Source organism: Lissotriton vulgaris, chromosome 7, assembly GCF_964263255.1.
Source record: "Lissotriton vulgaris chromosome 7, aLisVul1.2, whole genome shotgun sequence".
Lineage (NCBI taxonomy): Eukaryota > Metazoa > Chordata > Amphibia > Caudata > Salamandridae > Lissotriton > Lissotriton vulgaris.
Window position 1 is genome coordinate 716,108,791 of NC_141695.1, and position 13,427 is coordinate 716,122,217.

The following is a 13,427-nucleotide window of genomic DNA, read 5'->3' on the forward strand; positions in this document are numbered from 1 at the left end:
ACATCTCCTTAACTGCGAATTAAGTATGTTGGATCGTTTACTAATGTAGAACTTCTAAGAATTTGCTTCTCCTTACAACCTTACAGAAGTGCACTTTGTTAAGAATAATCCCATTTGTATTTAACTAAGATCCATTACCATGTTCATGTATTAGTTAGTTCAAGAAATTAAACAATTGTATGTGTATTCTGAACACAATCGTTCAATACAGGATTACTGCACCACGAACCATGTTGGTGTACCTTGCGTACAATGTTCAGCGAACTAGTCAGTAACTTCACACCATTTGGTATTTGACAAAAACCACCATCACAATGATGTAGCCAATGCCACCCTTCTCGGTACGGCCAAGAGAGCAGCCAAAAACATCATAGAAATGAAACCAAAACTACCCTCTCTAAGTCTTAAAATAAAATTAATGGGGGTACTCTGCAAGTTAATACTCATGGAGAGGAGGTAAGTCGGGAGTGCTCAGTGACCCTTTACAGACTCCAACAGTGAGACCTGGACAGGCAGACATGTACACTGCGATGGGAAGATGGACACTATCATAGGGACCAAGAGCCACTTTCAGTGGGACAGGAAGGATGTAAGCCCCAACATTGCAAGCGATACCCATTGATACCAGGACAAGCAGAGGAACACCAACACTGCAACAGAGCTACACTTACACTGTGGACATGGGTATCACAGATAACAGCACTGTGATAAGAATACACTTTTACTAGCTGACGTTGATTTGGGGCCAGACAGACTGACAATCACCACAGAAGATTACTGGCAAAGGGGAAACCCGAATTGCGGCATGGAGACATAGAAGGGGACATGAACACACCAGCAGTGAGTCACATATACACTGACATGTGGAAAGAGAGATAGATGCTGGCAAGACACACAAGAATAGGGAGATACAGAAGATGAGATATAGTCTACAGTGTTGCAGGGACATCCTAACACTGGCACACAGTGACATGAAGGAAGGATATCACAGATCTATGGGTAACCTAAAACCAAACAAAAAAGACAAGGACAGTTTCACAGGGACACTGAGTTACTGGCACAAGAACACACTCATATTGAGATCGGAAGTAGCTGACACCGAAACACTTTTATAGGGGAAACATAAATATAGGTATTCGAAAAGGGGAGATAAGACTGTATTTGGAATCACTGACAGTGACACTGGTATGACTAACAGAAGCAGAATCTCACATTGGGGCAGGGAGACATGTAAAGTGATTAATAACATAAACATCTGTGCAGACTTACACTTATGATGGGAAGATAATAAACCCAAAGACTTTATGTGGCTCAATCAGAAGGAGACCACAATGACTGGGAATGATTCAGCTCCACTGGCTTCCAGTGGAGCAACGGGTGGCATTCAAGACTGGATGTTTAGCTTTCAAAGCACTGCATGGCAACAGTCCGCGGTTCATTTCGTCCATGATCAACAAGTATGCTCCTCGGCGAAACCTACGCTCTTCTCATCTTCATCTCTTATCTGTTCCGACTATAAAACTCAAACGTGTCGGAGGTCGCAGATTTTGCCAATTGGCACCAATCTTTTGGAACTCCCTCACAGTAACACTGAGAAATTGTGTCAACTTATTATGCTTCAGGAAAGCACTTAAAACCTGGCTATTTGAGCTGGCCTACTAGTCAGTCTGATGTCACACTTTCGAAGCATGATTAGCGCCATGAAACCTCTGGTGATAGTGCGCTTTATAACCAATTGATAACATACCATAACATGTACACAGAGGTGATATTATCAAGAACCTACACCCCGAGATGACCCAATAGTCAGTGTAAGAAATTGGGTTGTTTGTTGACTGGGGAGTAAGCCCTGGTCAAGCAGCAACCACAGTATTTGTCAGGGTAAGGTACAAGCAAGCCCCAAGTTAGTCTGTGCTCACCCCATGATAGCTTTGCACAGAGCAGTCAGGCTTAACTCAGAGGCAATGTTTAAAATTTTGTGCAAACACTTCAAACAGTAAAACAGTGAAAACACACCACAAAAGGACCCTAAAACATATTTAGAAAAATAGAGTTGTTTTTAATATATATAACAAAATCCAAACAACAAAAATCCAAGTAGTAGTACCTCAGATACTAAATTTAGAAGTTTCTAGTGAAAATAGCAGCATAAAGCACAAAGCAACAATTAGAGATTTTTGGTCGCACCAGACCGGAATAAAGTCACAAGTTCAGGCCGGCTGCGATGGAGCGCGGGCCAGCTACAGGGACCCAGTTTGGCCTGCTGAACAAAGTACATGAAATCCTGGTTGCGGTGCGTTGCGTGGATCATGATTGAAGATGCACCGCGCAGCCTAAGCGATGTGTCTGTTCCATAATGCGGTGAGGCTGCGGTGCGAGGTCCTGATGCGTCATTGTTGATTACTCCATCAACAGGGCTTGCAAAGCAAAGTTTGGTGTCAGCGATGCAGTACAAAGATGGTGATTCATTGGTTCTGAGGCTGCGATGCAGTGTTTGGTGTCATCGTGGAGGCTGCCATCGACAAGAGATATGGGGATGTGGGCTGTAGATGTGTCATGCCGCCAGGGCGATGCATCGGTCCCGAGAACTGGAGTGGCCAAAATGGGCCTTTGCAACAAGCCCAATCTAAGAAGTAGCAGCGATGCCTATGTTCTGCTCAAAGATGCACCATTCAGCAGAGGAGATGTGTTGCCTCTACTTGGAGATACGTTGCTGCGCAGAGAAGATGCATCAGTTTCACTGGCAAGCAGCTTAGGCCCACTTCCAAGGGTCCAGGACTGGGGTGGCACCACTTGTCAGGGCACTCACAGATGGCAGAATCCAGGGGCAGGTACAAGATGGTTGGAAGCCTGTTATGTCCCCGAGGTTTCAGATCAGGAGGCCGGCAAACTAGCCCTTGGGGTCACGCTGGGTTCTAAGTTCAAGATATGCAGGCTGTCCTTCAGCAGCACAGCAGTCCTTCTCCCTGGCAGAGTATCCACAGGTCTGGAATGTTTGAACCTTTGAAGTGTGGAGAAGCTTCTAGAGGCATGCCTTTGAAGTCCACAGATGCCCTGCCGTGACTGCTCTGGTTCCAGATCAACTACAGGGGATATGCAGCCCTTTGTGTGGAGACAGGACACAGCATTTTCAGATGTAAGTAAGGCTGGGCCAACATCTTCCCTCTCATCCTGCGAGTGATGGACCACTCAGTCACACCTAAACTCCCATTATATGTGGCTGTCTAGGAAGAATACACAAAGCCCAACTGCAAACTACACCCAGTCAGATGACCAGACACAGGCTGCAGAAATCAAATGGCTAAGGCGAGAAAATGCCAACTTTCTAAAAGCGACATATTCGGAATTGTTTTTTAAATCTGACTTCACCATAAGTTAGGATTTTAAATTGTGTTTCCAGAGACACCAAACTTGAAGGAGGTATCTCTTTCCATTTGAAAATTACACTTATAAAATGCAATAAAGCAACTCCAATGTTATCCTATGGGAGAGATAGGCCTAGCTGTAGTGAAAAACGAATGTAACCGTTTTTCACTACCAGGAAATGTAAAATTTAAAACGGCATGTCCTGTCTTTTTAAAGACTTTGCAAACTGCCCACTGAGCTCTTCAATGCCTACAATAGGGGTGACTTATATGTATTAAAAGGGAAGGTTTAGACCTGACAAAAGGTTTATTTTGGCAAGTCGAAATGGCAGGTCTGAAACATATTTAAAGAGCTACTTAAGGGAGTGGCACAATCAGTGCTGCATGCCAACTAGTAGCATTTAATTTACAAGCCTTGGCACTTATAGCACCACTTTAGTAGGGACTAATATTAAGTAAACTAAAAATGCCAATTTTGGTATAAGCCAGTGTTACCATGCTTTAGGGAGAGAGCACAAGCACGTTAGCACTGATTAGCAGTTCTAAAGTGCACAGAGTCCTAAGGCCAACAAAAACGAATTCAGCAACAAGTAGGAGGAGGAATGCAAATTGTTTGGGGGTGGCCCTGCTAAAAGGGCTATTTTCAACAGCAGGGAAATCCACAACTAGCAAACAATACTTGCAATACTCACATAAGCTATTGAATGGATACAGGAGTGCTGAGAAAGAAACAAAACCCTGAATCACCCGATCCTCGAGCGAGGTGCTACCCTAAGCAAGCCTGTGATGGCTTAGATATTAAACAGGTATTGGGGTAGGCTGCAATATCTGAAATTGGAATCTACCATTTGGAGATCCACAGCAACAGAGCATACTGCAATTTAGACACTTGCATGGGTGTTCAGTCAAGGTACTTAACTAGGGTTACCTCCATTCCAAGATAAAAATACTAGACATTTGATGTTGTTTTAAGAGACTGCAAAGGCCCAACCTGACACTAAAAAGGACTGTAAACAAAATTGTATGCATTAATTTGTAGCATGACTTTTCTGCCTTTGTTTACTTTAATTATTACAAACACAACAAGATGAAGGATGGATTGCTGAAACTTTGCAACCACCCATTCCTAGTCAACAGATCTGGGTTTAATCCATCATCCTTTTGCTCACTATGCCACCCCAGTTTGGACCTAGTCATATGCAAATCAGTCTTGACCTTGTTTCTCATGGGAAAAATTGTGCCCGAACTGCCAGGTCAGGTCTTCCCTGGACCGGAAACAAGCATCCTAGGACCAGTTTCAGGGTTTAATTATTAGTCAAGGATTGTTAACACAGCTCTACAACATATTTAAAAGCAGCAGCAGCCCCTCCTCCAAGGCAGAGGAGCGCCGCCCCACTGCATTTTGAGCAGTAGAAAAAGGAAAAAATAAAATGATAATAACACTACGTTATCATCATTTAATTTTTCTATTGTCAGAGCAGGTTTATGGGGCGGGCTTGGCTGTCATCACAGCCAGCAAAGGGAGGAATGGTGTGCATTTTAAGTGTGCATGGTACGGTTTGGCTGGCCGTCTTGGGCCAGCCAAACACTCATGCGCACTTTGCATGTTCCCCACACAGCCTGGTGAGGAGCATGCACAGGCACCCACTGCCTGTTTAAGCACCGAAACACAGCGCTACGACCAATCACAAAGCTGCATTTCAGTGGTGTGATTGGCTTAGGGGAGCCTGGGTGTGCTTCGTGTTTCAAGCAGGAGCAGAAGAGGATGACGCAAAGCGAGGCGAGGCGGCGGTCCGGCCTCAAGGTAAGTAACTTTTTTAATCCATTTTTCTTTTCTCCCCCTTCTCCCACTCTTGCAGCCGCCAGAGTTTAAAAGTGCTTTCCATTTATAGTTGCTTTTGAAATATGTACAGATAAGGGCTAAGAATCCCGACTTTATGTGATTTGGCTTTTTTTTGCAGTGGGTGGGATATCAAAATGGCCAGGTTGCAACGCTATACACAACCCAGCCCAACTCTCTGCCTAAGTAACTTCCACCGTAGGAAAATAACACCATGCAGTTGACTGTCAAGAGTAATACACGCCAATTAAATTATAGAAGTCAAATTAATAGCAGAGATTAACATTGTAAAAATACACCGTTTACCATAATTTCATACGAACGTTACCACATATTCCTTGAAATTATTTACTTTGAAATGATCACCATAAAAAATCCATGGTTGCTAATTTTCAAATATATGATCAGATATGTAAATTGCATCAGTTTTGCTATCTGCAGTGCTGAGAGAAAACCTTAATTTTCTCTTAAGACACACGCATGGCTCACTCCTGCTGAATTTTTTTTTTGTAAATATTAGTTTATTAGGCAAACAATAAACATCATTAAAAAAATACAGATCTGGGTATATGAATACATACAAATCAAGAGTGAAATATACACTCAGTATGCACAAGTGCAGATTAGCTAAACCTAGTGTTGCTAGCGTGTGCAAGATAATACGTAAAGTGCACCCATACAAATCTTTGGGCCCGATTCACAGAACTAACTTAAGACAAAATCCTAAACTTACTACCATTTTGGTATTCACAGCAGGCACTTACTCATTTTGGTATTCACAGCAGGCACTTACTCATTTTGGTATTCACAGAAGGCATTTACTCATTTCGGTATTCAAAGAAGTTAGGAGTCCTAAAGTTAGGACTCCTAACTTCTGTGAATACAGAAATGAGTAAGTGCCTTCCGTGAATACCAAAATGAGTAAGTGCCTTCTGTGAATACCAAAATGGAAGTAAGTTTAGGATTTTGTCTTAAGTTAGTTCTGTGAATCGGGCCCGTTATTCTTATTTGGTCAGTGGCCAGAGGACACGGCGGATAGCTTTAGCCCTATATGGCACCCCGCAACAACCTGCATTAAAGCATGAGCAGCTAGGGTCTATACAATGTAAAATTATGCATGGAAAGCAGTTTTACCGGTTTTGATGTTACCAGAATGTGCAAGGAGGAAAATAAGGTGCAAACGTACACATCTTCTTTCTTGTTTGGACAGTGACCACTAGTACAGACTTTGTTGAGGCCTACAATGATCAGATTAAACAGAAAGTGCAGAGGGCGGGCTCGATAGCTTTAGTCCTGTAAGCCGCCCCGTAACAACCGGCACTAAAACAAAAGCAGCTAAGGCCTATGCAATGAGGACAATTACTCAAGGAAAACAGTTTGGCCGGTTCTAATGTTACCAGCATGTGCAAGGAAGAGCAAAAACTGCAGCCATACCTAACTCCTTCTGTGCTCTACTCTCTGAGCCTCTTACCCTCAAACACTAATGAAACTTTCACCTCTCATGTCCTAAACAGTCTTTAGTACCTTCATTGAATATTCATACCCTGAAACAAGAGGACAGATCTTCGGTGCAGTGCATGGGCTAACAGGGTGGCATTTGGTTTTTCTTAATTTCAAACAAGAGGTTATGGCATGAGGTTAATCTGTGTTACCTGTTATCGCGTGAGGAATGGTGGTGATCATCAGGCGCTGAGTGTGCGTCTTTATTCCAGAATCTGCATCTTGCATCTCTATGATGAGGGCTTCAATCTGTAATACAGAGAAAGAGAATCATTATAGCAAAACCAATTCGGACTGGGGCTTTCCTGAACAATTTGTCACACGGGGAAGGAATGCATGTCTTTTGATGGTGTGATCATTAAAAAGGAAAAATCCAGTGGGGGTTTCATCTTTGGAGCAGCAGTTAACTGTTGTAATGTTTCATTGGCAAGCCACCTTCACACAAAATATATTGGTTGCCTTTCTGTCACTTGGAAATTCAGCTGTTACAGCCTTAGGACTACGGCAATATGCACCTAAAACCTGACCAAGCTCCCTGTCAGGACCAAAGTCTTTTCATAAGGGTACAAGATAATAAATTGCCTCAAAAATATAGACTGCTAACCACCTTTCATGTCTTAGTATCGCCTTTTCAAAACTTCCAATCTGTTTTAAATTCCTAGATTCAAACACAAACAAATGCCACCTACTGTATGAAAAGCGAAATGTACTATTGTATCAACAGTGCTGGCATATTTGGATGCAGGTGGGTTAACGGACGCGCACAATTTTTATATGGTGCATTTTTGAATGATAGATATGTGGTCAATGTTTTAGAGTTTATGTTTCTGCAGCCTATGTCTTTTCCATCTATATTTTTTGACATGCTACCCTTCAAATTACACCAAAAGAGCATATACTCTATGAAGGGGGTAGCATATCTAAATGCTATCAACATTTAATTAATGTTAGAGACACCTATTAAAATATTCCTCAGTCTCTTCTATCGACCTCACTGTGGAAAACATACTAATCAAACCGCATTTTATATCATATTTCAGTAGACCAGTTCACAGACAAATCATTTTCCCATCGTAGTAGATTCTGGGAGCTCAGTCTTGACAAAGAGTTTTAATGCAATTGTTCACATTTTGTATAAGCTTTAGAAGATTGAAGGAAATCAGAATTTGACGAACACAGGGCCAAACGTTTAGGTATTACAATTTGCTACAGAATTTGAAAGTTCTCAGTATCTTGACAAGGCCCTGTTATGTCATTTAAAAAAAGAATATAATTAAGAAAAATAAACAAGGTTATTATCTTTAAGTAACTGTGCACTCAGCATTAACGTTTTATTTAAATCATTCCAAAAAGTGACCTATAGTTTACTTTTATATTTTAATACACAAAATCCACAGTCTAATCTTCTTATAATCCAATTTGAATATATTGTGTTTACTATCTGTTAGTTTTATGCTGCCTTTTCAAACTCTATTATGTTCTCTATCCTCCCTATCTTTTTCTGTCAGAGAGTAGTAACATGCTATTCATAGATATTTCATGTTGTTATGTTTAATATTGTATCTTTAGCCTACAGGATTTGGGTAATCCCAATGAAAGGCAGAACGTTTTGATCTTTTATCGAAGCTTAACACTTCCATCCCCATTACAAGAATCACACACTAATAAAGTTGCAACTCAAGAGTTTAAAGAGGTGTTTTCTTGATAAGTCTTCATATCTTCTGCTGTCACCCATAAGGATGGAGCTGTAATGCTATGCCATACATTCATAAATATTGAGATTATATTTCAGGAGCATTAAAAAGGGAGCAATTGAATCCTACTAGATTACTGTTACATAATCGAATTAACTATGCTGAATCCATACAGTCTAGTGTAATCAAACGTTCGCTAACAAAATTAAGTTGAAGTTGGCTATCAATAAAATTGAGAATTTATTTACAGCTATAGAACTACAATCAACAGTTTCATCATTTCTCAACAGAAAACTTAAATATATATTTCATCCTGACAAAACTTGTCAAGCTTTTAAACATGACAGTAATTATGTAGCTGCCTCTGACACATGGTGAATTTGCAATTCAATTTCAAAAGAATTTCATCTGTTTCTGCTCTTAACAAAGAATTGATTAGATCTTTACTAGTTATTAGATAAATGCTGCTCTAGTAAAGACAGAGACTGGATACATTTAATCTCTGATCATGCACCGATTACAGATTACATTTTACTGAAAAACCCAATGGTAGATGATTAATCCTCCCACGAGATGCTTCTGTCACTAAATCTTCGATTTAATTTACTAATTGCTTTTGTTTCAAATTACCCTGAAGATTCCTCCATTTGAACAATAGGCACTCTTGCAAAACAACATTAATATTTTATATTATTTCATATGTAGCTATGAAAAGTACCTCACCTAATGCCTCCTGTGTTTCTTTATCACAGATGTAGTATTTAGAGTGCTTGCGTTACACTTCTAACCCTCCCACTATGTTGCCTACCTTCATTAATGCTTAAATGGGATTAAATACAATTGTTTAATGTAATGGTAATAATATTCTACTTAAAGTTAAGGTTGAATATTATATATTATGGAGAACAAATCAAGGGCCTGATTTAGATATCAGTGATGAGTTACTCCGTCACAATGGTGACAGATACCCCATCCGTCGAAATCTAAATGACATACAATATTATGGGATTTATATTTAAGCAGACGGGATATCCGTCCCTGTTGTGACGGAGTAACCCATCCGCCGATATCTAAATCCGGCCCTACATTTGATTAAATGGTGGCTATTTATTTAAAAATCTAAAAATAGATTAATTAAAATCATTATTAGGGATATTGATAATATTGTTTTAGTAGCAAACAGGTGATATTTTTAAGGCTCTTCAGCAGTGTCATAAATACTTATAAAGTCAGGAGACATATCCTTACAACATAACCTTGATAATCATTGTAGAAATAGTCCTTTTTCCATTGAGAAATGTGTTTTAAAACTTTTTTGTAGAGTACCAACAGAAACCTGGATTGACTAACAGTTCTTGACACAACTATAAGTTTATGGCATGTGGACATCTTGCAGATGTGCTTGAGAATTAGTAAGTAAATGAAAAGTCCATGTCAGTAAAGTAGCTCAATAGGTTAATGCTGCTCTTCCAGAGAACAGTTTTTCACACCTCAGATAGCTCAAAAAAGTTGTTCATCCTTACACAGTAGATAAAAGAAATGTCTTGAGATGACTAATAGTGATAATTATTTTAGTGATTTAAAAAAATCACTTATTATTCATTGCTTCACGTCATGAGAGATTCTCAGAGTAAATACAATTGCCTGTAATGTGTGATTCAAACACTACAATAAACATGTCATGGGGTTGGTACTCCAAGTCTGTGTAAAGAGTACAACACATGTACTACATAGCCTTAGTGTACCAATCCGTGTTACAGAGAGACTGTGCTTTTGGGAAATGATCAAACAGCCCCGGGCTCTGAATCGTAGGTAGGATGCAGGAAGAGTCAGCCCTATGTCTGGCTAGCCTTATATGTTACTGGTTCCGTTCTAGTCCTCCATCCCTTTCAGCCTGACGTGTTTGACTGAGCTCCAGTTCTGTTGCTTTTTAGACGCACTGGTTTGACAGCAAATCCTGTTCAGAAGCTTTGACAATACATAACAGAATAGCAATGTATTTTTCTATTGGACGAACTTGGCCAAAGGCATTAGCGCGCTTTGCATACCTAATTACATTACACAGGTTATTAATATTATTTAGGCATGGGGAGCATGGCTGATTTGTCCAGAAACACAGGAAGATGAGCCAACGCCTGGACTTCAACATTGTTCCCCAGCTCCACAGTCAACTGCACTGCCTTTAGGCAACATCTCCTCCTATGACATAATCTGAACTAGTGGCTTTATATCCGGCATTTAACTTTTCTAACTCTGTTATAGGCACTTTGGAGTCATTTAGAAGTTGGCAGATGCACAACATTTGCCAAAACTCGTTGATGTCTCCCATCTGCCTGACTCGTAGGGGCTGATTTACAAGCCCCTTGCGTTGCTTTTACGCCGTTGTTGCGTCACTTTTGTGACGCAGTGGCGGTGCAAAAGATGCGCCATGGTGCAGGGTATTTACAACGTGACGCATCTCCCAGATGCATCACGTTGTAAAGCCCTGCGCCAGAAGAGGCGTACCATCGCAGGGGAAGGCGTTCCGGCCTAGGAATGCCTCCCAAAATTGGCTGAGTGAAATCTAGAAGATTTCACTCAGTCACTTTTGGGCCCGTGCTGCGTCTAATCCCTGCGCCTGCTTGAAGCAGGCGTAAGGATTGACGCAGCATTGTGCACATAGGGCCCCCCTGATCATTTCTGGATCTGCGTCGCGCTTGCGACGCAACTCCAGCAATGCACCGCTTTTACGGCACAGATGCCTGACGCATCTGTGCCGTTTTTGCCCCATGGTGCGTCGCATTGTAAATGCGACGCATCAAGGGTGGCGGAGCTGAGGCGCATAATTACTGGCGCATCCCTGCCGATATGCAGGGATGCGCCAGTAATTGTAAATCTGCCCCAGAGTATTTATAGGCGGAGGGCTGCTTTGTAACCAGTGACAGCACCTCAGTTGTCTCTGATGTCAGAAACAACTTTCCAGGGGCTCCCTATGAACATCGAAGGTCCCTTGTTAAGGGCGGCTGCATCTCTGATTGTTCTTGCCGGACCAGCATGTGAGGGATGATGATCCTAAGTAGAAACAATCAGCAATGACCCCTTCACCCTGCATGGGGTTCATTTTGGGAGCATTTTCTTTAATATCAGTCCATACGTTCTGCATTACATTTTTTTGTTGTTGCCAAAAGGGCTCTCACCCCAGCTGCAGGAGCATGTCACACTGAATCCAAGTGTGAAATTACTGCTGTCAATTGACATACTACCTTCCCCCAGAACCACTGGGTGTGAGGCTGTAAAACAATCCAAACTGACACGGCCAGGCGACTGAGGGATGCTAACATCAGAGGGGCAGGCACCGCGAGTCAGAGCCGAAGGCGGGACAGGGAGCCTGAGTACACGTGCAGTCGTGGAGGGTGGTGACCCGGACATTGAGGTGGGACACTGGGCTGCAGAAAGAAAAGGGGGTTATTCCACTTCCTGCCCTGTGTCACCACATGTCCCCACATGTTCTAGGAAAGGGGCTACTGCAGAAAAGAACAAGTCCCTCCCTGAACAGTATAGGGATAAAAAGAGCTTCAGCACAGTTATTGCATCGGTGTTGTCTGTGCGGTGCATGGCATCCGGTTAGTCGAGAAGGGTGAGCTGCAGCAAACTAACAAAGAACCATTGCGGGAAGTCAGCTGTTCCTGTGGGACAATCAAAGGAGGGCAATTCACAGAATATGTATATGATAACTATTTACTATATGCTGACGACATCAGGTACGAAATGGACAATATTTATAGTGCAGTGGTATAAGAATCAGGGTCGGCGCTAAGCATGGGCATCTGCCACAGTCCTGCTCACAACCAGGGGCCCCGCACCAGCTTTAAAAACTAGGCCAAGGTGACATCGGCGAGGGGGGGGGGGATGGGGGGGGGGAGCCCAAAGAAAGGGCCCCCTCCACTCCACTGTGCCTCGCAGCCAGAGTCTGAAACGGCTTCAGAAATCTAATTGCTGCATGTGCATTATAACAGCAATTACATGGGTGCTTAAAGTGCCCTAATGTATGACAAAAACCCTGCCCCACACTATTCTCACAACAAAAGAAAGAAAGCATCACGAGACATCGCAATAGGTATTAAAAGTGAGAGTTTTTAAACATGAACTGAAAAACATTCCGGTCCCTGCTTGGATGATAATGGCATTAGTGCAGTAAGAAGCACGTCAGCGTTCATGTGTGTCCTATGTGTGGTCTAGATTCTTATTAAGAAAGAGCAAAATTATAGTCCATTACTTCAAGTACAAGATGTATCTGTATAGCGCACACCCTAAATGCACATAATTTAAAGTGCTGTGATGTGTCACAATGAACAAAATGGATGCTTGTGAAATAAAGCATTTGCCTTGGATCACACAATTTGGTCATTCAGGGAAGCCAGGATTGATCCTAGATTTCCCAGTTAGTTTCTCACTGTGCAATTAAGTCTCTTGAAGCGTATCATCTGATGACACTAAAGCTTAATTCTTTGTCTTTAATTAATGGAGGAAGAGGCTAGAGGGTGAGTTACTGGCAGGCTCCACATAGTATTTTCGTCAGTTTTACATAGCACAAACTTTGCATGTGGACATATTAGTGCTTCACAATAGACACAGACTAGGTTAAACATTTTTTTCTGGCACAGGGAACGTCGACTGGATTCAGAGGCTGTTGAGCCGAGGCAAGAATTCGAGCCTGGCTCAGCTTGATGCATGGTGGGCAGCTGTGGTCACTAGACCACATCGCCTCCTGTGAAAGCAATGGGCAGAGCCAGCAAGAGTAGAGTAGAGGCGGAAGAGTGATGAAACATGAAGAGAAGAGCATGTCAACTTATGGTACCTCTTGTCACACGCCTACGCCGGCCCCTGGCTCTCCCTCTCTTCAGCTGATAACACCAGGTGCCCTGCTTTCAACGACCCCTGTGAGAAGTTCAACAAGCATTTACAATGCAATGGTCTCGTCTTTGTTAAAGTTAGAGCTATTGGCATTGTAAACGGTATTGTTTTCATTTATTGTTTTTTTAAAACCAA

The 13,427-nt window shown here is 42.0% G+C and overlaps 1 protein-coding gene across 1 annotated transcript in view; it reads right to left on the reverse strand.

Moving 5' to 3' along the window:
- The window catches only part of RGS9 (regulator of G protein signaling 9), a 956,925-nt gene that overhangs the window by 733,893 nt on the left and 209,605 nt on the right, over positions 1–13,427 (reverse strand). The window contains exon 2 of the mRNA XM_086930945.1: positions 6,858–6,954. Within this exon, the coding sequence (XP_086787071.1) occupies positions 6,858–6,954 (97 nt within the window). The remainder of the gene's footprint in view (positions 1–6,857; positions 6,955–13,427) is intronic.